Source organism: Lacerta agilis, chromosome Z, assembly GCF_009819535.1.
Source record: "Lacerta agilis isolate rLacAgi1 chromosome Z, rLacAgi1.pri, whole genome shotgun sequence".
Lineage (NCBI taxonomy): Eukaryota > Metazoa > Chordata > Lepidosauria > Squamata > Lacertidae > Lacerta > Lacerta agilis.
Window position 1 is genome coordinate 35971492 of NC_046331.1, and position 24893 is coordinate 35996384.

The 24893-nt window shown below is 41.8% G+C and overlaps 1 protein-coding gene across 1 annotated transcript; it reads right to left on the reverse strand.

Annotated features, from left to right (window-relative positions):
- Window positions 1–9992: 9992 nt before the first annotated feature.
- Window positions 9993–23904, reverse strand: XIAP (X-linked inhibitor of apoptosis). Its single transcript, XM_033137448.1, has 7 exons — window positions 23823–23904; window positions 17741–18657; window positions 16129–16228; window positions 15577–15652; window positions 13213–13246; window positions 12198–12398; window positions 9993–10259 (listed from the first exon to the last, which is right to left on the reverse strand). Exons 2-7 carry the CDS (start codon window positions 18621–18623, stop codon window positions 10066–10068), a joined length of 1488 nt encoding a protein of 495 aa, XP_032993339.1. The 5' UTR covers window positions 18624–18657; window positions 23823–23904; the 3' UTR covers window positions 9993–10065.
- Between the last annotated feature and the right edge of the window lie 989 nt (window positions 23905–24893).

Sequence of the window (24893 nt, forward strand, 5' to 3'; positions counted from 1 at the left end):
TCCATAGAGATTGGAGTAAATTTCTTGTTTATTTAAATGACAATTGCAAAAAAATTTAAAGACACTAGCAAGATTGAAATAAATCCTACAATGTGGACTATAGTTAAAGACGAAAGTGCGCGAATGCACTGAAATAATCTACCTGTTGAAGGGAGGGAAGTCATGAACTTGGCAGAGTTGAGGGTTGGGTTGTTGGATTTTGTATTGTTGAAAGTTGTTAAAAGAGAAAATAATAAAATTTTATTTAAAAAAAGGGGGGGAGCAGATTGTCATATTGTCATGACCAGGCATGTCCAACAGGTAGATCGTGATCTACTGGTAGATCACTGGATGTCTGTGGTAGATCACTAGTAGATCAGTGGCTCCCCCAAAGAAGCTAAAAAACTTTGGCTCCCCTAAAAAAACTCAACATCTTTGCCCTCCACCCCTAAAATGACCCGACCCACCAAAAACAGGGCTTTCCTTCCTGACACAAGCTCAATGTCGCTTTCCTCCTCCCTAAAGAAGCTCAACAAGTTGTACGTGAACCCCAAAAAAACAGGGCTTTCCTTCCTAAAAAAAAGCTCAACAACTTTGAACTGAACCCCCCAAAAGGGGGTAGATCACTGCCAGTTTTTAACTCTATGAGTAGGTCGCAGTCTCTTGGAAGTTGGCCACCCCTGGTCATGACCAACTTCCAGCCACCCTGGGTCTGGGGCCGTCTGAGGGAAGGGAATCCCCAGCTACATGGTGTTCCACTATACTCAGCCCATCCTCCCTACTTAACTTGCTGCGGCCAGATAAAGGGAGGAAATTATTCTATGAGGCTTCCCCCTTTATCAGTTAGCCTAAACAACCTCCTCTTCCTGGCAACTCCCGAAGCCTCTCAAGGTTGGGGCTTCCAAGCATCAGGGTGTTAAAATGGGAAGAAACCACATCAGATTAGATATCGTCCTTGTCAGAAAATAATTGTCTTATCAGAGCAAAATTGACAAAACAAAGTAGATTAAAACACTTTCATTTTCCATGGACTAAACAGTCCCTGAACTCAGCAACCCTGTGCAGAAGAGGGGCAGCCAAGTACACTTGCCTTGGGCCTTGGAGTCTTACACTGTCATGCCAAGAACTCCCCATGCCTCCCAGCTGACCAGCGACTTAATGAACAAGAAGCTCATGCCTGTCCGTATGCGCTGCAAGGCTTCAGTAGTGAAATCTGAACCTCTGTTACTGCATACTAGCATGCATATCCTCCAACATTTCTCTGATGAAAATAAGGATGTCCTATTCAATACCAACAACAACAACAATACACCACCCATCTAACTGGGTTTCCTAAGCCACTCTGGGCAGCTTCTAACATATAGAAAAACATAATAAAACATTAAACAACTTCCCCATACAGGGCTGCCTTCAGATGTCTTCTAAAGGTTGTATAGTTACTTATCTCCTTGGCTCGGGGTGGTGGTGGTGGTGGTGGTGTCACATAACTCCATACCCTCCAACATTTCTCTGATGAAAATAGGGACGTCCTAAGGAAAAGTGGGACATTGCAGGATCAAATCAGAAAACGGGGCAGCTTCTGTATATCCGGGAATGTACCTGGAAAACAGGGACACTTGGAGGGCCTGAGCATGTAACATCAGATCAGATTAGGTGGCGGTGCATCTCATGGAATTGAGAGTGTTAAAACCACATGTCTGGTGCTGGAGTTATCTTGGAACTCACTTCAGTTAACCACGGGTGATGAACGCCTTAATGATCTTCTCATTCTCAGCATCGAACATTCCATCCCAGATCTTATTGACCAAAATGCCATTATAGAGTCTTTTGCTGAACAGAAATCTAGAAAGCAGGTATCTTGAGTTTATATTTATGCTTATATGTTATGTCAGGGTGATCCCAGGGAAATAGCCACTGAATGCCTAATGTATGTGTATTAACATATGGCAACCTTCCCAATGTTCCCTTTGTGCTTCTATTTCTAGTCCTGAACTAATCAATCTTTTATTTGGATGACTAGTCGATGAGACGATGAACGGTGTGACCAAAAGTCACACAGTAGTTGGGTACGATTGATTAGTGATTACTAACTTCTGAGTTTCTAAAGCATGTAAGATATACTGTGTTGGAGATGATGCAATAAACTGGTTTATCTGAACTCCCTTGCCATCTTATGCTTGCCGGCTGTTTTTTTGTTTGAGTTTATAACTTTATTCTATTTCTAACAAGACTGCCACCCCAGGTCTCAGACAAGCTCTGTATGGGCTGGGCCATCCAGAAAGCATTGTGCACCAGCAAGCTCCAGATGTGGGCATCACACCCATTGATGCTGGTGCTTTGTAGCTTTCTGTGGGGTATTTAATGGAATATTTAGCTTTCACCCAGTTTGTGTGTTTACTGTGTTCTGAATCCAAAATGGTTCTCCTTGCCCCTTTAGCAATTCAATAATTGTCCCCATTTGGGCTCTAATCCTTGCTAGTAACACTAGAAAGGAATGGGCTAGCATGGTGCAATTTATGTGGCAAGCTGGTATCAGCAAACTGAAGAGTTATGAGAGTTGAGAGCCAGTGTGGTGTAGTGGTTAAGAGTGGTACTCTCGTAATCTGGGGAACCGGGTTCGTGTCTCCGCTCCTCCATATGCAGCTGCTGGGTGACCTTGGGCTAGTCACACTTCTCTGAAGTCTCTCAGCCCCACTCGCCTCCCAGAGTGTTTGTTGTGGGGGAGGAAGGGAAAGGAGTATGTTAGCCGCTTTGAGACTCCCTAGGGTAGTGAAAAGCGGGATATCAAATCCAAACTCTTCTTCTTCTTCTTCTTCTGGTTATCATCATCCTTCTGATTGGAAGCAGCCCTACGTCTAGAGGCACTTCAGCACCCAGCTGAGAACTTTCACCACTGAGTGCCACTGAATGAGGAAAGGGACCTAACGCCTTTTGCAAAGGTGTTTCAAGATACTGACTCCATACACAAGGCTGCCTCTTCAGCACCATGCAGTTTGCTGCGGAGGCAGCCAGGAGCCTGTGGTCCTCTAGGTGGTGTTCAACTGCAATTCCTATAAACCATGACAATTGGCTAGGCTGATGCAAGCTGGAGTTGGAACAGGTTCCCATTGACTAGGAAAATCCAGATTCAACCCCCCATCCCCATCCCCCAGCGCCAGACAAGAAGTTCAGAATGAGACCTTGGAAAAGTCTCTATCATTCAGTCTAACCTCCCTCACAGGGCTATTGTGAGGATAAAAGGGAAGAGGCAGGGATTGAACTAGGTACTGTCTGAACTCCTTGGAGGTTCAGGTTGGATATGAATGCATCTAACCTGATCTGAGTTCTTCTGACTTACAGGTCTGCTCTATTACATTAGATCCCCCAGTAGTCGTCGTCCCCCCAAAAAACCTCGCTATCACTGGATAATATTTTATCTCATTGATTTACCTATTAATGAATACATATGTCTTGGAGTCTCTGCACATTAGGATCACCTATTGCCCCCGACAAACTGAGGGTACAGTTTAAAACACACTTACCATTCTTACTACAGGGGAAGCTGCCAGTAAACTTCTCTCTTATTACACATAGAAACTTAGAAACACTCCAAAATTCATTCAAACAGCTTTTATCTCTGCCTGCCTGCCTGTTTTTCTCTTTCTCACTGTCTCTCTCTCACTCTCTCAATAATAGAAATGTGAAATTTAGAATTGCATGTCTGTAGGTAACTTATAGAAAAAAACAGTTAATTAAATAAAGATTTAAGATCACTTCCTTTTTCACATTCCTAGGCTCTGCACTCCAATATACTCAGCTGTAAACTGCACTGAACATTGTGGGATTTACTTCTGAGTAGACATGCATTTGATTGTGCTGTATATGTTGTAGTGCTGGTACAGATGTTTGGAAAGTATTTAGAAAAACAACAGCAACGCATTTTTGTAGGAAGGATATATTTTATTTCATAAATATAAATCGGGTAGAAAGAGAGAGGATTTTTTCAAGGTATTGGAATGCTGCATTAGAGCTTCATTAGGAGAAATTTGTCCTTTTTCTGTCCCCTGCAAATTCAAGCTGTGAATAAGACAGCTAACTTTACATAACGTACAAGCTTCAAACCCATCAAAAGCATTTCTGCAACACTGAGATTTTGAATCCATATAACTGTGCCTGCAAAATAATAGGCCCGCTTCTATAAAAGCTGAAATCCAAGCCTTTGAAGATTATAAGAATCTATTGCAAGAGCTGATGACAGCAGAGCTACAAAGCAGAGCTGACTGTACATAAAATCTAAATATTAATATTGACTTCACATTTCAGTCCACTGGGGGGGTGGGGAGAAAGGAAGTCAAGTTCATATGGAATGTTCTTTAAAATTTATAACAAGGGCATTTTAATATTCATGCAAAGGAACAGGCGGGGTGGGGAGTCAAAAGTATATGAACTTTTCTTGGCTGATTATCAAGGCTGGCAGACTGAAGGTGCAGTCAAAGGATATAGCAACCCATGAACAAATAAAAAAGCCTTGTATTTAAGCACTAATCTGATAGCCACAGGTGATGAAGAACTGCATGCAGATAATAGAGAGCAGGCTGGTGGAGGAGATGGAGTGCTGTATCTCTCCTCTGCTCCCAACAGAGCATCAATTACAAGGCTGATATCTATGTTTATTTCAACTTACTAGGCTCCTATTATTATTATTATTATTATTATTATTATTATTATTATTATTATTCCACCATTCATGTGAGGATCACAGGGCAGTTTACCATATAACAGGCCTGCAAGAAGAAGGATGTTTTTGCTTAACGCCTAAAGATCAAAGGGTAGTGAACTCATAATTTACAGCAGAAACTAACAATAGCCAAGCAGCCCTTTAAAGACTTATGCAGATGGGCAGGGACACACACTCTGGCTACATCCTCTCTTGATTCCTGTATAGAGATGTGAAAGCCCGGCCCCCGGAAAAAACCCGGGGGGGGGACTTCCCCCCCGTTTTCCCCCCTAAAGCCTTTTTTGTCCCGTCCCCCCGAAAAATTGGAAAAATAAAAAATAGATTATAGAATGTTTTATTTTAACATGATGAATAAAATATTTTAAGATAAGGGGTTCAAATATTTTATAAATCATTTCTAAAAAAAATATGTATGGTATCAGATTATTCTAATTTCTGTGAGGACAAGCAAGTCCTAGGTTACAAACTGAACTCTCCAATGCCAGAACAAGATACATTTCTTCCTTTAGGAGGTGCTGTTGTCACCAGAAAAGAAAAAGGTTTCAGTTTTGTTTTTGCATGCATGTGGTATGCATTGGTTCTGTTCCTCTTCACTAGGCCTCAAAGCACTGGAAGAAAATACAGAGCAACAAAAAGGGCCTGAAAGTATATACTTAATTACAGCTCAGAAAATGATTCTGATTAAATTTCATGCCCATTCACTGAAACTTAGTCCCACTTCCTTCTTCAGTTCTTTTTATGAGGATGTTTTTTTTAAAATACTGTGGAGAGGAAATATGAATAATTGTTACTTCTGGATTTTTAAAAATTGTTCTGTGGAGATTTTTTTTTTGTTCCACATAAACTAGTAAACATTTCAGGAGATTGTTACTCCATTTGTTACAAATACAAATAAATATTATTTTAAAAGTAAATTCTGTTTGTGATAATTGTTTGGATACACTATATTTTTTAATATGCTAGTTGTGATAATTTTATGCCCATTGAAATTGTCCATAGTTATATTTTTTGTTTCTAAAGTAACAGAATGACTTTCAATCTGGAAAAGAAAAAAGAAGTGCTAATGTAGCATTTTTTTCCAATTTTCCCAAAAAATCCATTTTTTCCCCGAAAAACCCAGAAAAAAACCCGGGTTTTTTTTCCAAGCTTCAAAATTTCTGAAAATTTTACATCTCTATTCCTGCAACATGCTCTATGTGACAGGCACCTTGGAAAAGTGCACATAAACTCCCAACTTGCTCAAAGAGCTGAAGCCAGATTTTTGAAAGGGGCTGGTTATAGGGAGCATTCAACTTTCTTCTTATAATCACTCTACTGGCTACCAGTCTGTTTCCAGGCATAATTCAAAGTGCTGGTTATGAGTTATGAAGCCCTATTTGGCTTGGGTCCAAGCTATTTGAATGCCCATATTTCCTCATATGAACCTGCTTGGGTTTGGGGGTATCTGGGGACGAAGCTTCTCTTGGTTCTGTCACCCTCACAGCCACCCTTGATAGGGATGTGGGAGAGGACCTTCTTGGTGGTTGCTCCCAGACTCTGGACCCTGGAGAAGCTGGACTTACTTCCTCCTTGTTGTCCTTCTGCCAGCAGACTTTCTTGTTCCAACAGCCTTTTGGGAACCTGAATGCTTTTAATTAAAGGGCTGGGGCTGTGCTGTTTTTACGATCACTGGTTGGCATCAGTCTATCTCAGGAGACAATGGAGGGGTGCACCTTTGAGTGTAAAGTCAAACCACTGGGAAAGTTACAGTGCCTGCCATGGCTGGAAAGATGTCGAAGGAATGAATAAACTGGGTCCTTGGGAAAATAATTTCCCATCGCTCTAGAAACAGATGGGGTAACTTGTTAAAAGTCCTGTGCAACACTGATAAGACTAGCCTATTCAGGCTGCAACCTAGACACACTAATATGTAAGCAATCTCTACTGAATTCAGTGGGGCGTATTTCTGAGTAATGTATGGCTATCGTGGCATGAACCAACACTAGAAATTGTGACTTGTGATGTGTTCTGGAATATATGAGTAAATATCCTGACCTCCTAAAGCTTAATGCAAACCTCAGTGCACTAATCCTGTGTTACCAGCAAAACTTAATTATCACCTCCTGTGGGAAAGAATGGCATTCTCCAGAGACTATAGAATCTTCCTCCAAAGGCAAACTCATGAAACAGGAGAAATATAACCAACCAGTCATTTCTCACCAGGGTCATCTCTTTTCAACTTCAAACTTAGCACAGAATAGTAAACATACAGGAACTTGTAGGAAACAAACAATGGTACTAAGAAATGAAGCTGTTACAACCCTCACTCATCCCTTTCCCATAAGGATACGTTGGCTCCAAATAATACTTAAATCCCAGATTCTCAATGGTTGGGTAGTTCAAAGCTCCAGTGGAATTCCCTGTTTCATGTCTTGCTGGACATGGACCAAAGGGCTGAGAGGGATGCTGCAGTCTTGCAGGTTGAGGCTATTGAGAGGAAGAGCAGAACTCCAGACCAAAGGTGCAGACCTCTGATCCCTAACAGGTTCTGCTTTATTTAGGACAGATACCCATTCCACAACTTTCTTTAGGATAGTACAGGGATTCTATTTACCCTCATGGTCAATGTGTGCATGCTGCCCAATTTGCTACCGACTTTTATTGTAAGCTTGCTGCCTGAAAACAGCAGCTGTATACTCTATCACTTCCATTTATTATGATAAACCAATCTTTATTTATTTCTCTGGGGCAATGGCCTTCAACTGGTGGGTTGGTACCAGTTGTGACCAGTGGGTCGCAATCTTATTCAAGGGTATATTCAAGATGCAGTGCAAGAGGAGCACTACCAGTATACAAATATATGGTATAAGATTAAGAAATGGGTCCCCAAATGCATGTTTGGGAGATACCTGGTCTGGTGTGTGCAACATCTTTATGGGGCATAAGGATAAGAACAGAAACACATATTTATAGTGGATGCATGTTTTAACTCCAGTAAGACTCTAAACATGTTAGGAGTGTGCCTAGGGATATACAAGAGTGCTGGAAACACGTATGGGTGCAGATTCACACCTTGTAGCACAGCCGTCTCCGATCCAGTGACTGCCAGCAATCACTGCTTTTATAGTTTCATTCTATCATGAATTATTTCATGCCTAGTGAGACTTTGCTTTAAGCTGAAGCTCCTTCCACATTCCAAGCATTGAGGTGGTTTCTCCCCTGTATGAATTCTTTGATGAGAAGTGAGATGGTAACTCCAGCTAAAGCACTAATATTCTCAACTCTACTGTATCCAAATAATAAGAAGGGGAAGAGAAAAGAAAGGAGTCAGACTTATTTGTGGTGTCCCTTATGAATGTGAGAAATAAATTTCAATATATAATATAAAATCACTTTATTAAAAATCATCAGAGTTGAACTGCAAAATAGTACTAAGATTATATTACATGATTATACTACTTTTAAAAAAATATATCACATGTCAAGACATTGGCATATGTTTGCTCCGTTCAATCCAGATGGTGGTGAACCATTATTTTATAGTTATATATCAACAATATTTACAATCAAACTCATTATACAGTTAGATTCCAAACATATTTGTTTGCATAAGTATGTTTCAATATTTTCCACAAAATATACATAGTTTAAAGCTGCTATCAATTGTAATAAATTTAAATATATATATTTTAAAGCAAAGTGAAAGAAGTGGAGAGGGTGAATAAATGCTGTGGATATCCCTTTTGGATACAGATCATATTCTCATTATGATGCAAACACAAATGGATAAGAATGAAAGCTACAAAGATATAACGACCAGGGTGGATAAATTACCAATGAAGGGTATAATTTAACTAGCAGTGCTGCTGCACAGTATTAATTAATGCTGATAGGCTGGGTGCTCTTACACAAACTACAATGAACAACAGCATTAGGTTGACTGAGCTTAACCAATGTGAATCATATTCAAAACATGTGACTTGTAGATAACTCTACAGTAAGTGGAAAACCAAATGTTATACAAAAGCCTGTCTGATTACTGCACATATTGGAGGTATTTATACTTTGGATTGTTTTCAGATCAACTAGCAAATACATTTAAAGCCTGTTCCACAATGCAGTTCCACAGAGCAGCAGGGCACAGTGCCCCACAGCTACTACAAAAACTTGCTGCCAGCCCTGGGGCTCAGAGACTTATCTCACCATGTTGCTCCTTCTAGCAACTCAAGGGAATGGTCCTAGCAGTGTTTTGAATCAAGCCTAAATATTGCAATCCTATGCTGTTTTGTAACTCCCAATAAAGTTAACAGCGGTTCCAAATATAGAACTTAAGCAGAACTGCAGCTGTAATGTTGCAGTTTAATGGAAAAGCCCAAATCATATAGATTTATGCATTTAAGGTGTCACACATATTTTCAGTTAGTGTTCATGCAGACCTAACCATGATAGTAAGCAGCATGATATATATATATAGATCTACAGAATGGAAAAATTCAACAAATCCATTCGCAAAGTCAACAAGAAAGAGACACCAGTAACAAATATAACAAGTGAGCTGGTGGAAGGGGAAACATAACCACCTGACATTTAACACTAGTAGATGTAAATATTTTGAAATACAAATTGTACAAAATAGGATTGATTTTCAACTATTTCCTTCAAATCACTGGAATATGACTTCTGACATATAGGAGAGGTTCCCCATCAGCAATTCAACTCTCAACTGGAGACTAAAGAGTCATTAGAGTTAAAAACACCAACAAAAAGCTATTGTTCTGAAACTCCCCAAACATTCTAGAAGGTCTAGACATAAAGCAACAACATAAATTATTTATGTACATGCATTATGAAAACTTAATGTTGTAGAGATATAATGTGCTTTCCATTGCTACGACAAAGACACAAGAAGTGCAATCAACTTGCCACTGCATCCAAAGCGATACAAAATAATGTCAATCTACTGATTCTCTCTGCCCTGGTGTGAAACATTCTTCAAACACTTTGCCATTCATGGGGACAAAACTTTGGCTAGACCTCAGGGCAACTCTAACCTAGTTCTTACTGGGGAAGTAAACTTCTGCTTGAGCTGTATCCCTTCAGACTGCAGATGGTGGTGGGTGACTTAACTAAATATTGCCCTATATACCATCTCAGGGCAGATCTCTGATGCCTCTACATACATTGTGGCTCTCGGGGTCACGCCATCAGGACTAAAGTGAGTAAAAGTACCCACAATTTAGCAGCTACATAATTCATAGAGTAAATCAGTGCATTCAATTCAAGCTTAATTTTCTTTAAAACCATTTACCGGTACATATTAACACTGCATATGCAATCAATCTATTTTTGTAATGATAGGAGTTTTCCAGTTGCATAGTATGATGCTTTTATTAATACATATATACCTTCTGCCTTTTTGTAATAACTGTGCAACACAAAGGACATTTGTCAACTGCTTCAGCACAGTCCTTACAAGCAACAAGATGTCCACAAGGAATGAGGACTACTGAGATAGTTTTATCCATACAGATTTTGCAAAGCTTTTCTTCCTGCAAACTTCTTAATTTCTCTTCAGCACTGAGATCTAAGAAGGAAACAGAAAGATACAAAAAATTCTTGAAATGTCTTCCCTCCTTAAACAAATATGACAATCACTGATAAAAAAAAGAGACAACTTAAATTAAGCTGATGTGGCATATTGGCCAAGAGTGCAAGTTGTGAACTTTTAATGAGCTGCAACTGTCCTCATTTACCAGGTTTTCTAGCCTCTGTCCCCAGTATATTGCCTTTCCTACTTTTGTTTACTGGGATGCCTTTTAAAATTCCATTAGAATTTTACTAGAGTAGTCATCCTCAGTTTAAGTTTTGAACTACTGACAATAAACTGTCCCTAAATCATTTTTTCTCACTTCTTTAACAAAAAGAACAGAGAGCCACTTGGCTTTTAAATCAGTGGAGGATAGACTCCTGTATCAAAGGGAAAATAACATGGCACCAGGTCAACTGTTTTTTGACTAACCTTTCAGCAAACAATAATTTTGTGTTATGTCGCTACAGTCCATTTGAGAGCTTTCTTCATTGCCTATTTTCTTGTTCTTTTCACTGAGATTGCTAATTTACAGAACAATCTTATCATGTCTATTCAGAAGAAACTCCAATTTAATTCAGTGGGGCTTACTCCCAGGTAAATGGGATTAGGATTGCAGCCTTTGCTATTGTTTGATTCTATGTTTAGAAGCCACCTTGAAAATTCTCTGGAAGACTGGGTGAAAGGTACATTGAATAAACAAAGCAACAACTAATTTACCCCGACATTATAAGGATAAAACTACCAGCCTAACTCTTTGGAGACTATTTATGCAAAGTAATTTGGCATACAAAATGTTTTGTACACCTGCCAATTTATGTTTTTTAACAAATAAAAAATAAATAAATTTTGTTTTAAACTATAAAGCAAAAGCAGCTACCAGGCTGATCTTCCTCCCCCCCCCCCCGCGGCCATTGCGCTCCCCGCCAACCTTGTGAAAGCAGGCTTGTTTCTGCAAACGGGGTTGGCGGGGAAGAACCAGCAGCATCCCTCTGCTGCCACCTGCTTCTCACTGAATGCAGCGGAGGCGGGGGGGGGGGAGGCAGAGGAGATGCTTCACGGAGCAGGGAAGGGGTGGCGGGCGGCTGCCGCGCGCCCCTCCTTCCCTGCTCCGTGCAACATCTCCCTCCCCCTGCCACCCTACTGCGGCTTGTAAAAGCAGGCTTTTGCAAGCTGCTGCGGCCGGGGGGGGGGGGGCAGCGGAGATGCTTCACAGAGCAGGGAAGGGGCAGCGGGCGGCTTGCTTGACGGGGTGCCTTCGCACCATAAGATGCATGGAGATTTTCCCTTACTTTTTAGGAGGGAAAAGGTGTTTCTTATGGTGCGAAAAATACAGTAAATCTTGACTCCCAACAAACTTCTAAACAACATACTGAGCAGCTGGGTGTTCCTAGACCAACACCAGAAGGAATGTTAAATGGCATAGCAGGACAAGTATTTAAAAAATGATAAATCAGTGAACACTAAGAGCATCCGAAAAAAGAGATAGGAAACAGCTGTCAAAGCAGTCAGTCAATGGAGTAATGTGTAATAAAATGTTGGAAGGGTGCTGCTGCCCAAAATTCTGGTCACCAAAACCCCACTACTTATATCCATGAGCAAACGCTCTGCCCTCAAGCAAAAATATATCCCATCCAGAGCACCTTTTCTTGTTCTCAACATCCCATACACTGGTGCCCCGCTAGATGAATGCCTCGCTAGAGGAAAAACTCGCTAGACGAAAGGCATTCGCTAGCGGAAGGCTGCCCCGCAAGACGATATTGTCACTGGGGCTGCCTCGCAGGACGAAAAAAAAACATTTTTCGTCGCAGAAACCGCTACTTGCATTGGTGCTTCGCTAGACGAAAAGATCGCTAGACGAAGACACTCGCAGAACGAATTATTTTCGTCTAGCGAGGCACCACTGTATATGCTTTGGACATATTCTGTGCTCACCTTTTTGCAAGGTGCTTTCCCAGGATGCACCAGAGTTATTCTCTCTTTGGGCACTGATTAAGTCAGTGACCAATGTCTCAATAGATCTGTAGCCCTCTGCGGACAGATGGCATTTCCTTTCCACAGTGCTCCTAATTTCATCCAGGCTGAAACCCATGTGCACTGCATTCTGTACCAGCTGGTTCTGTAAAAGTTCATCATCTGCAAAACCAGGAGATGAATTAACTGAGATAAAAATACAGTAGGTGTCCTGATATACTGAATTACTTTAAAATACTTAATGGAAAACATAGTTTGCAGTAAAACCTATCAATGTTCAGATACATGTAAGATTAAAACCAGAATGATATAGTTTCCTGGATTGCAGGTAGAGCTCCTAGAGTGCCCTAATGGCTGAGCTCTAGTCCTGAGGCATGACACTTAGTTGACATGAGTCAGGCTGGCCCAAGAACTATATGATCTATGCTTTTTGTTACGTGAGGACACTCGGGTCCAAATCCTTTGTTGGAAAGGCTTTTCAAGTTCAGGGTGAGGCTATCTGCTAAATTTTCCTTCTGCTGGGTGCACATCACATCCCAATTTCGTTCATCTTTTCAGTCTCAAATTCTGAGGCTGCTCTATGCTATTTTTTCCAGATGCATTATTCCCAAGAACTCATGCAGAAGCTGGCTCCTCTCTATTATCTCCTGCTTAAACTTTAACAAGACTCATTCATTGCCTCTACCTGCCCTCTCCCTTCCCCAAGTGTTCCTTGCCTGCAAACTGTATCTGAGATTTCCATCGGGACTAGAAAAGACTTCATTGCAGAAACATAAAGTCTCTCTTCGAGGAGGAGAATCTTTCTATGCTTCAACCAGATTTTTATGTTGATTGTGGTTTTGCCATCTCCCTTACAAATCCAAGGAGAGAAAGAACACAAATACAGGAAGCCTAGTTTACTGAAGACCTGGTGACTGTTGTTAGGCTTACTGAGTTACAAACTGAGCCGGACAGTTACAAACAATTGCATCCATACCTGTAAAATGTGAAAACTTCTCTGCTTCCTCTATCTAAACAGAAACACTGACATTAGAATGGATGTAATGAACTGTGAGCAGAATAGAAAACAACTGCTGGTGTTGTTCTGTAAAATCTTGTGCTAGAGCATTTATTACTACTATTATTATTTATTAAATTTCTGTACCACCCTTCATCCAAAGATCACAGGTTGGTTTACAATACAAAAACACAAAAATACAAACCACAATAACAAACACAATAACCCCCACACATTTACTTGCTACATTTGAATCAACTTTACCGCCAAAGCACTCAACATTTTAAAATAATGGCTTACAATCTAAGAGTGTTTTTCAACCACTGTTCCGTGGCACACTAGTGTGCCGCGAGATGTTGCCTGGTGTGCCGTGGGAAAAAATGTGTTTATTTGATTCCTATTCAAGAGAATTACTTTATATATAGTCAATATAGGCACAGAGTTAAATTTTTTAACATTTTCTAATGGTGGTGTGCCTCGTGATTTTTTTCATAAAACAAGTGTGCCCTTGCCCAAAAAAGGTTGAAAAACACTGATCTAAGAGATGTGGTACAAAAGAGAGAGAATAAGCAAATTCAAGTACCAACTACATCTATTGTTAGGCAAGGAAGTCACACAGTGATCAGGAAGAATGACAATTACAGGACTCAGTACTGGGAGTGAAATCACCTCTCCCTCTGAGAAGTTACTGTGTTTGGGAACGGTTCAGGGAGGGACCAAATGGTAGTTAGTTAAAAAAACAACAACAGTGGTGAAGGGTGGAATGCACCAAGTGTGGATTTAGGGCAGTGCATGCAGTGTGCATGCACTAGGAGCTGATCGAGTGGGCAACATCTGCACTGGGCTTTGGGAAGGAGGTGTACGGCTCTGACAGGGTCCTAGAGTCCTTCCTCCTTATTCCCAAAGCCAGGTTAGTGCTTGGCTTTGGGAAGGAGGTGGAAGTGCTTGTGGGCCCTACCAGAGCCCTTATGTCTCCTTCTGGGCACCTCCTTAACCACCTTTGGTAAGGCAGTGTGAGGGTTGGGAAGGGCACCAAATTTTGGACTTCCACAGGGTACCATAGTACCCAAGTCTGCCACTGGTTTCACAGGCAAAGTATACTTTGCCCATGGAACATTCTAAGGTCACATCAACACAATACATTTAAAGCACACTTAATTGGCATGGCTTCCCCCAAAGAATCCTGGAAAGTGTAGTTTGTTAAGAGTGCTGGAAATTGTAGCTCGGTGAGGGATAAACTGCAGTTCCCAGGACACCTTTGGGAGACGTGATGTGCTTTAAATGTATGGCGTGGATGTGATCCAAAGCAAGGTGTGATCGGGAGGTAATTTCTGCATGTAGAAGGGCACATTTGTATCCAAGCCAAGGGGGTAGAGGTACATGAAATAGACTATTGGTTGCGTTCTACTCAGGGAAGACCTACTGAAATTAATGGACCTATGCTACTCATGTCCATTAATTTCAGTAGGTCTACTCAAAGTCTGACTATACTGGATACAGCCTTATTTGTCAAGCTGTAAATTGTAATCTTCAGACTGAAGAAATGACCAGTGCCATTTTTAATATTTTGTACATTCATAGATAACCATAGTCTATCAATATTACATTGAAGCCCTAGAAACAATAATTTCAAAGCAGTATTGTGATTTATACAAGCCCATTTTTTTATTTGAGCAAGTAAATTACTCTGCTGAGAACAGCATGTATTCTGGACCAATAGTTCTAAATGGGGTCTTATGCTCATTTACTTTCCATGTTTTCCCCATCATCATCATCTTGCTTCGACTGCCACTGCCTGACAGGAACCACCACCAGAAGCAGCAACAACAGAAGCAGCAGCTGAGCAAGATTAAGGACATGGAGGTGGAAGTTGGAGGTGTTGCCAGTTCCTAAAGACTCCACAGTCTCCACTTTGCCTCATTCCCAAATGCAGCACACACCCTGAGTAAGCACCTGGAACCCCTGGAATCTCACACTAAAACATTTTTTAAATTTTTTTTTACATTTTTATAGGGATGGTTTTTTTCTTTTCTTTTCTGGTGGCAAATCACTTTCAGTTGTTTTTGGCAAAAGAAACCAACCAACCAACCAACCATAAATTAAGTAACTTGAACGCAGCATTCTCTACTATAGTAATTAACCTTTACAACAACATATGGAAGCACCATCTGTTCACACATAGGCAGCTGGAAAAAGATGGCAAGATAGTAACCAAAGCCCTTTTATTCATTTGACTGGTTCAGTGAATTTATAGTTCAAAATTACATTTATCTTAAAACGGATTTTCAGTGTCCAGAAAGCATGGTTCCTGGGGGCAGGAGAGTGGAGAAGACACACACTTACTGTAGAATCTTGTTGTGGTTTTAAATGAATGTTATTCACAAAGTCTTGCCCCTTTTCTTCTACCAGGTATTTGCACCTAGATGGAAAATATTTGAACTAATTAAAATTGATATTACCTAAAACAGTCACATGCAAAAATGCACTTATAGTGTATCTGGAAAAACACAGTAGCTTATGAAAAAAGGTACTTAATATGTTATGGAAGTGGAAGTGATCATAATTCCTTAAAATGTACACTGAGCAGATTACCTGGAAGTTAAGAACCATACCAGGCTGCTGTCTGGAATGTCTCCACACCCCTCCCAAAAATAAAATATTAAGGGAAATATTAAAGAATAGATTAGTGAGAAGCTTGCAAAGGAGGTCACAGAGCATCTGGTTTAAATTCCAACATCATAGACCACTTTACAAACAGGTAATCTACATTTGTAGAGACTCCCGAAAATGGAATGGAACCACGTGAAGAGTACTTATTAACAATGTACAGTATGTATATATAGACACTAGCACAGATAACAGATAATACACATACGGAGAAATGAAGTGCCTCACCCAGGAAACCATTTTGCATGCTGCTCCCAAGGATCTTCATCTGTCTTCCACTCCTGTAATCCACCACCACAGTGAAAGCATGCAACGATATCACCATTACCTGTGGAGAAGTAGGAATATATTCATGTATAAGTTCTTAATAAAATTTGCCTCTGCAAATATTTCTTTGAAAGGAATGAAAGCTTATTATGACAGGTGCCATGTGAGCAGTCCTGGAGAAAATGATCCAAAATGGGGGCAATTTTGCCCTAATTAAATCAACTGTTTTCAGGCCTTTTCACCTTCAGGGAAACTTTTACACATCTATCAGGCTAGCATGCTTGCACTGCAGACTCTGGAGTGTCTGGGGTGCACATTAAGTTTACATGGGGTGCTGCTGATCATGCCTCTCAACTGCCTCAGATGAACTAGTGTGTGCCCCAAGACACATATGCACCCACTGCAGCAGGTAAGTTGAGGTAGACAAACTGTATTTTAAAAGGAAACATCTATCATTCCTTATCTTTTCTCTTAAAAAGGTAAAGGTACCCCTGACCGTTAGGTCCAGTCACAGACGATGTTGGGGTTGCAGTGCTCATCTCGCTTTATTGGCTGAGGGAGCCGGTGTGCAGCTTCCGGGTCATGTGGCCAGCATGATTAAGACGCTTCTGGCGAACCAGAGCAGTGCACGGAAACGCTGTTTACCTTCCCACCGGAGCAGTACCTACCTGGTATTTATCTACTTGCACTTTGATGTGCTTTCAAACTGCTAGGTTGGCAGGAGCTGGGACCGAGCAACGGGAGCTCACCCTGTCACAGGGATTCGAACCGCCGACTTTCCGATCGGCAAGCCCTAGGCTCTGTGGTTTAGACCACAGCACCACCTGAATCCCATCTTTTCTTTTAGAACCCCCTATTTTATTTTCAAGTGACTAGGCAACACTTTTCTCCTCTACACAAGGCTGAATTTATACAAATTAACATACAGATATTTGCATTTTTCTGGAGTGGAACCAAAGTTCAGCACAAATGAACTGTGCATCACTGAAAACCAGCATGTCCAAATTTATGTCCCACCACATCATTTAAGGTATCCTATTAAACTCTCCTATGCAGCGAAAGACTTTTACATTCAAATTGACTTTTGGTTTCTAAGAACAGGCCAACTGTAAATTTCTGTCAAAAACATATTTTAACTACCCCAAGTTCTTGGGATGGGGTGAATTTTAAGTAAGTTGGATAAAAGAGAATCTGGACAAAATCAAGTACAGTACAGGAAAAGTATATCCTCTCCAGTGCAAAGGACATCATTATAATTATACACTTGAACAAATATTTCATTTGAAGATTATTTAGCACAAAAAGCAAAAAGTGACTCAATTGTATGAATTATTTAAAAAGCACCAAATTTAGAATTACACACTATTGATGCCATGTTAACAAGAGTTAGTAAAACTTGGTGCTCTAAAAAACAGTAAGAGAACTGAAAAAGGCCACTGGCTTTTAATTCCATCATTTTGCTAATTTTATTAAGAGCTCATTGAAACCATGTTAGGCACTACTAATCATATAATGTAGTTTCCCCCCCTTGAGGGATAGCAATACAAACTTTGAAGCTCTGTATTCAGCTTACCTAGGCTATAAAAGCCTGCTTGGGCAAGTTGCTCCTTGCTAACCAAATACCTCCATGTTGCAAATGTCTTGATTCGGTTCTCGTAATCTGCCATAGATGGACTTTGGGGAAGGTCAGCATTATGTATGCCACTTCTATCCAGGCTGGTATCACCAGATTGATTTGGAACACTTCCAACATTTCCCACATCGTGGCCGAGGACAAAAAAACACCTAGGGAAGTGGCGTCTGTGCTCTGACCAAGCACGATCAGAAGGTTCCCAGTTTTGCAGTTTTCCTCCACAGCAGAAACATTCAACTTCATCACCAGTGCCAGTGTAATAGAGTCCAGCGTGGGCCAGCTCTTTTGGAGTGATAAGAGTATGGGAAGGCCAGTTGTGAAAAGATCTCAGCCTGGCTTCTTCACTACACATGGCAGGATTTCTGGGGTACTGAGAACCAGAGAGATCTACCACTTGCCCACTTCTCAAAAGATAATCTGCATACAGATCAGAGGATGGATCAAGAGGGGGCTGGGCAGAGTCAGCTGCAAGGCTGATTTCAGTTCTGTGTGAACAGTTTGGGAAAACAGAATGCGTATCATTCTTCAGAATCTTAATGGCATTAATAAACTTGCAGTTTGGAGAAACAGTTCTATGTCTTCCAACTGCTGAGTCCCCATTTTGCCATCCTTCAATGGTTGCATGACAACTAAAACACTTTACTTTGTCTTCCTCTCCAGTGTAGAAGAAACCAGCTTGGGCTAGAGTTGAGGAGGAGACAGGACAGTGACTTGGAAAATTCGTGAATGTTTGTAGTCTGGAGCATACTTTAGCAAGATCTTGCTCAGGATCATCCTCTGGAGAGGGACGAGCTTCACAGTTATCTGGTCCATTACATGTCATCCCTCCTTCAAGAAAAGGGTTTTCGAGCGTTTTCCTAAATAAGAACACATTTAAGTTTAGAAATGTAAAGGTATGAAACTTAATACTTAACTTTTATATGGGTTTTCGAGCATTCAAAGTGCTTTACATTCAGAGCAGACATGATGACCTCCATATGTTGGACTCAAACTCCCATTGACACCAGCCACCATCATGGTCAATAGCCAGTGATCATGAGAGTTGTACTTCAACAACTTCTGGAGGGTACCACACTGGCTACCTCAGATCCAGCTATAATCCTTAAAACAAACCTATAAACGCCTCCATTATTACCTTCTATTTTACAGATTGTAAGGGGTGGGCTTGCAGCTAAGTATCATTCCTGATGTCCGATGTGTTTGAGTTGATTCACTTCCCTAAGGAATAACCTGTTTTGTTTTATGCAGAATGCAGAAAAGTACAGTATGTCTGGCAGATAACAGCATATAACAGGCTTCCTCAACCTCGGCCCTCCAGATGTTTTTGGCCTACAACTCCCATGATCCTTAGCTAGCAGGACCAGTGGTCAGGGATGATGGGAATTGTAGTCTCAAAACATCTGGAGGGCTGAGGTTGAGGAAGCCTGGTATATACCAACAGAATGTATGGTGGTGAATGAACCCTTAATGTTCATTGAGTAGTTGAGACTACAGGCAGTGACTGTTTTAGGTGTGTCTGATATGTGTGTGACTGCGTGCATCATGCCAAACCCAGAACTGAGCTAAAAATGTCACAAAAAGGGGTGGAATTGGGTCTATGCAGGCAGTTTGAATGGTGTTTCAAATACAGTGGTACCTTGATCTACGAACAGCCTTGTTAATGAACTACTGTTAATGAACTCCGCAGAACCGGAAGTAGGTGTTCCGGTTAGCGAACTTTACCTTGATCTACGAACAGAAGCCGAACGGTGGAAGGGCACCAGCGGCGGGAGGCCTCATTAGGTAAAGTGTGCCTCAGTTTAAGAATGGCTTTGGTTTAAGAATGGACTTCCGGAACGGATTAAGTTTGTAAACTGAGGTACCACTGTATATGTGATTTCGCTTAAATGTGCAGTGCTTTGGAACGTAACCCCCACGTAAATTGGGGGTTACCTGTACTCAACTAACTGATGAGATTCCCTGACTACCGCAAGCCTTTCTTAGAAGTAGAAATAAATGTTGTCCCACTCCTGAAGAAATAGAAAATACCAACAAGTAATCATGTGTGGGGCTGATCTTCTTCAAGAACTTAACAGTTTCTTAGGTTTATGTGACACTTCTGGTTAAGCCTTAATTCAGATACTATAAATTCAAGGTAGGCTCTGACACATCATTCACTGTATTATCTTTAAACAGCTGTTAAATACATTTGTTAAAATGATTTATTTGAATGTTAAATCTGGACCAGCATAATGAGATTTGAAAATAAACATTGAGTCTATCATGGCTTCTTTACTTGCAAACCTAATGAGAGGGGATTACCTTAAACTTTTCAAAAGAAAGCATTAATAAAGGAAGTCAAATATGAAATGTGTGTTTAAAACAGCATAATTAACAAGAGAACAAATTATTATCATATGTATAGAACATATTTGCAGCTGTTGCTGCTAATGCTGCCAATGGTGGCTCATGGCGACTGTGGAAGCTCAGGCTTCATGGCCTGGTTCTGCACTTAAGAGACTAAAGATGGCATCTGGCCTCTTCAGCAGTCTCAGCTTTTGTAGCTGGAGTCAATCAGGGCCCTTCATTCTCAGGCTAGGTGGAAAAAGTCAAGATGGTTTCCAAGTATTTTCCAAATATTCAGCCTGCAACCTTAGTGGGAATGAATCCCAACAACTTTAATGGGACTAATTTTTTGAGAAAACATAGAGAGGACTGAGCTCTTGGTTAATAATTGCTCCTTCTAGTCTTCAGGTAGCTTAACTTAATATTCGTTATCAACATTAATAGGTTTAACCTGCAAATTTCTAATAAAAATATTTCTAGTTCTTCTAAAATGCTGTTGCCAGCTGTAGCTTTTGCTAGCATATGCACTGAAATTAGTACAGGTGCTGACTTAATCTGTGGGCACTTTTCTAATTAAAACATTAATTAATTAATTAAACGTGTGGGATCCTAAATAGTTTAACCCAGTGTTTCCCAAACCTGGGTCTCCAGTTGTTTTTTGGACTATCACTCCCATCATCCCTAGCTAGCAAGACCAGTGGTCAGGGATGATGGGAACTGTAGTCCAAAAGTAGCTGAAGACCAGTGTTCTCGAAGCTACTAACATGAGTTTGGCCAAACTGCGAGAGGCAGTGAAGGATAGGCGTGCCTGCCGTGCTCTGGTCCATGGGGTCACAAAGAGTCGGACACGACTAAACAACTGAACAACAACAACAAGCTGAAGACCCAAGTTTGGGAAACACTGGGTTAACCAGTGAGTAAGTCCCATTAAACACAATTGGACTTCCTTCGGGGTATTACATGCATAGGATAGCCCTGTCAATGGTGTCAGCTTAATGGCTTTATTGTTCCAGCTCTTCTAGTTTTATAAGTTGGACACTGCCTTGGGCAACTTGCAGCTGAAAAGCAAATGACAAACTTTATACAAGTTTACACAAGTAACACAAATATGGCACAAGATTTTTCTGAAATCATTATGTCCACAAAATTTCTGGAAGCAAAGAGGAGCAACTATTGACAAATACACATCTGACCTCAGTTTTAAATTTTTAAGAAAGCACACCACACATACTTTTTCATTAGTGTGTTTCAAATAACGCAGTAATGTGCCATCCACAAACTACTCACTTCACAGAAAAAAAATGTTCAAAAATTGTTTACTGATGCATTTTACTTTTTTGCAGCTGTGTACGCGTAATTTCTCAGCAAATTAAAAGCTTCTGTCATGGTGGACATATTACAGATGAGAGATTTTAAACAGTATTCAAATATTAAAGAAGTTGTTGATGGGCATTACCAGAGGCAACTAGTTATTTCCTTCACTCAATATATCAAATTTAACATCATATGTACCAACAGCAACCTCAATTATTTCAGCTGCTTTATTCACTCTTTCACATGGTTGACAAGAAGTAGGATGCCCATCAGTTGCTGGTTGCCACAAGAGTCAAATATCTTAGGCCTCAATTCAAAATCGCAACCTCCCTCTCAATCACTTGACATCAATATGGCATCACCTTATTGACAGGTGGGTTGTCTGACTCATCTGTCAAAATCCCTTGTGTGGAGTTTCCAAGCACTTGACCTGACAGCCACTTTTCGGAAGCACATAGCATAGGGCTGGCAAAGTGCTTCTTTCTCTCACCCATGGGGTGGGGGGAGAGAAGCATCAGCTACCTAAGGGAGTTCCTCTTCACAAAATGCTGCTGGAGCAAGGTGCACTCTCACCACGGAACTGCATCTTGCTCCAAGCAAAGAAACAATTATCAGCTCACTTTAAGCACTGGATTGTTTCTTTTAAATCTCATATTTACCCACCCCACAGCAGATCATAGATGGGTGTGCTTTGGGGAAAACAGTATTGTAGGCCCAGTCTGGCCCATAGGTCAGGAGTTCCCCACTCCTGGTTAACAGCTGTGTGAAGAAGTACAGAGATAGCTCAGTCAGTAGAGCATGAGACTCTATGCTGGGCAAAAGATTCTAGTATTGCAGGGAGTTGGACTAGATGACCCTTTTGGTCCCTTCCAACTCTACAATTCTATGTTTGTCTCTCCTGAATCTTCTACGATTAAGCTTCATCAGATGACCCAGGTCCTAGTATGAGACAAGGGGGGGGGGAATCTTTTTCTGCCTTTTTTGCACCATGCATAATTCTATAACTTCCATTGTGTGCCCTCTTACGTTGCCTTTCTTCTAAGCTAAAAAGCCCCAAATGTTGTAAACATGTTCCTTCCTGGAGCTAGGCATGCTCCCACTACCTATCAGCTGATGAGTGGTGGGAGCATGCCATGCTCCAGCATTATCATTCCTGAGCACTGGCCATGCTAATTGGGGCCGACAAAACATATGGATGGTCACAGGTTCCCCACCCCTCTTCAAAGGAATGGAAGTTATTTTTTCCCATGCTTTGACAGATTTGAACCGTGATGAAAAATTAGCTAAGCTAAGCTGCATTTTTCAAACAACTTATTTAAAAACCTGAGCAATTACATTCTGGGTAATCGACATTCCTATTGTACTATGAAGAAAAGGATTCGGGTTGCATGATCAAAGGAGAATTCAGCATCAGGAGTTCGTCGTGTGTACAGGTGTGTCCAGCAACCACACCCAACCATCTTGGTTCCCAGGGGGCACCGTTTCTTTGCATACTACAAGGAAACATCTTGCTTTTATCCTGCACAGCTTTTATTCCACGTGTCAAAACCGAACAAGCAACCTAAGAAGCAGAAGCCAAAGAAAACACGACATGCATGTGGTAGTGCCACCATCCGGCTATCCGTCATCTTCAGCTTGAGGGAAGGGATTGTGGAATAATATATATTTTTTATTTTTAAAAACGAGATTGCTGCAGCTGCTCTGCTTTCATAACACCCTTTCCCAAGAAAGTAAGGGGGGGGGATGTACTCGAGATAGCACACCCTCCTCCTCCCACATATGCACACGCTCAAGTCTAACGGGATAAAGGCGGCAGGAGTGCAAAAGTGAAGTTACACACCCACAGTCCCACAGATCTGTGGGGTAAGGTGGAGAAGCAAGGAGGAAACTGTCCAACTAGGGGGGAGCGTGTGGGACACCCGCGCAGAGGGCCAGTACGTGGCATTTTGGCGCACGAGTTTAACCACAAAATGCCCCTCCTTCCTGCCAGGCAAGCAATGATCTGCATCGGGGGCGGGGTGGGAAGGTGGGGAACAAAGATCCACCTAGGCATCTGCCGCCCCTGTGCATCCTGCTTCCTGAGGCAACCGATTCACTTTGCCTCATGGGGTGGGCCGGTCCTACCCACGCCAATCCTATTGAAAGGGGTTTGTGGGGCTGAAATCGTGAGAGGGTGGGCCAAGTTACTCCCTCCTGAGTCCTCCCCAAGGCCACCTCCTCTGTATTTGCTTATTATATGAAGAGGTGCGGCTTTGGCGGCCCTGCTCCAGAAATTAGGGGTTCGCCACCTTTCCTGGCTTAGCCACTGACCCTAGCCTCGGGCGCTTCACCCCGCCCGTTTCGCCGAGGAAGGCCATGCCTGGCCCCGCAACGTAGGCCTTACCTTTGGAATCGCGAGGCCAAGCGGCTCCTGAGACTCGAGAAACCGTCAGCTGCCACAGAGAGGGGCGGGGAAAATGGCGGCGGCTCCCTTATGTCTCCTCAGAAGAGCGGCCGGGCGCGGGAGAAAGCGCCACCGAGCGGCCTCGGCAAGGATCCGCAATGCCGGGCGAAGCGCCTCGCGGAAGAGCGGCACCTGGCGGGACCCAGCTGCCAGGGCGGGAAGCGTGGCCGCGGAGAAATGCGGCGGAGGCCGCGGGCGGACTACAATTCCCGTCAGCCCCCAGCGCTGCGTCGCCAGGGACCAGCGGTGATGGGAATTGTAGTCAGGCCGCCATCCCCTGCCTCAGCCGGCGGTGCGCTGCGCTCTTTTGTAACAGCCAGCGACTCAAAATCGAGCAGGCAACATCTTCATATAGGATCAGCTTGCCTGTGTTGGTTTATTGGCGTGTTTGCGGACTGCACTTCCAAAAGGGGAGGAAAGGGAAATGAAGGAAGGAGGCACGTCGCCATAATAAATGGCAATAAAAGAATTATGGCTGCGATCTAAAAATATGTATTGTCTAAGGAAAGCTCAACAACTTTCGGGGTGTCCTGGTTTTTTAAATATGACAACTCTACATTAGTAAATGTATGCTCAGGCAGAACTCCCCCTCTTCCCTCCCAGGTATCGTGTTTTCCATCACTCAAGATCACTTAGTGAGGTTTGTGTGGAGGGACCTCAAGCCCCGGCAGTTATGCCTATGTCCTTACAGTCCAAGGACAATGGGAAAGCTTTTCCCATTTCTTTTCTCCTGGCAGAAAAATACCGGGTATTTGAGGTCAATTCGGAAGAGTCAAAATGGCATTGGGATTGTTCTCCTGCATTATTTCAGACACATGGTTTATATATTTATGTATGTGTTAGTCTTGTACATTTATGAACATTTATTATATAAGACCATAAAATTCTTATAACACCCAGAAATTCCTTTGCAGCTTATATTCTCCCTTCCTATCATAAATAACCCAAAATCCTAGCATTTATTACCATATTTTCTTCTCTGAGATGTCCCAATGTATAAGATGCTCCCTA

Bases quoted from the DNA above. Each gene is read 5' to 3' on its own strand.
- XIAP (XM_033137448.1), bottom strand. From the start codon at position 18,623: ATGACATGTAATGGACCAGATAACTGTGAAGCTCGTCCCTCTCCAGAG. The intron at 13,247-15,576 runs GTAAGTGTGTGT...GTTTCTGTTTAG, and splicing joins AACCACAACAAGATTCTACA to ATAGAGGAAGCAGAGAAGTT. The intron at 12,399-13,212 runs GTATGGATGCAA...CTGGTTTTGCAG, and splicing joins GAAGTTTTCACATTTTACAG to ATGATGAACTTTTACAGAAC.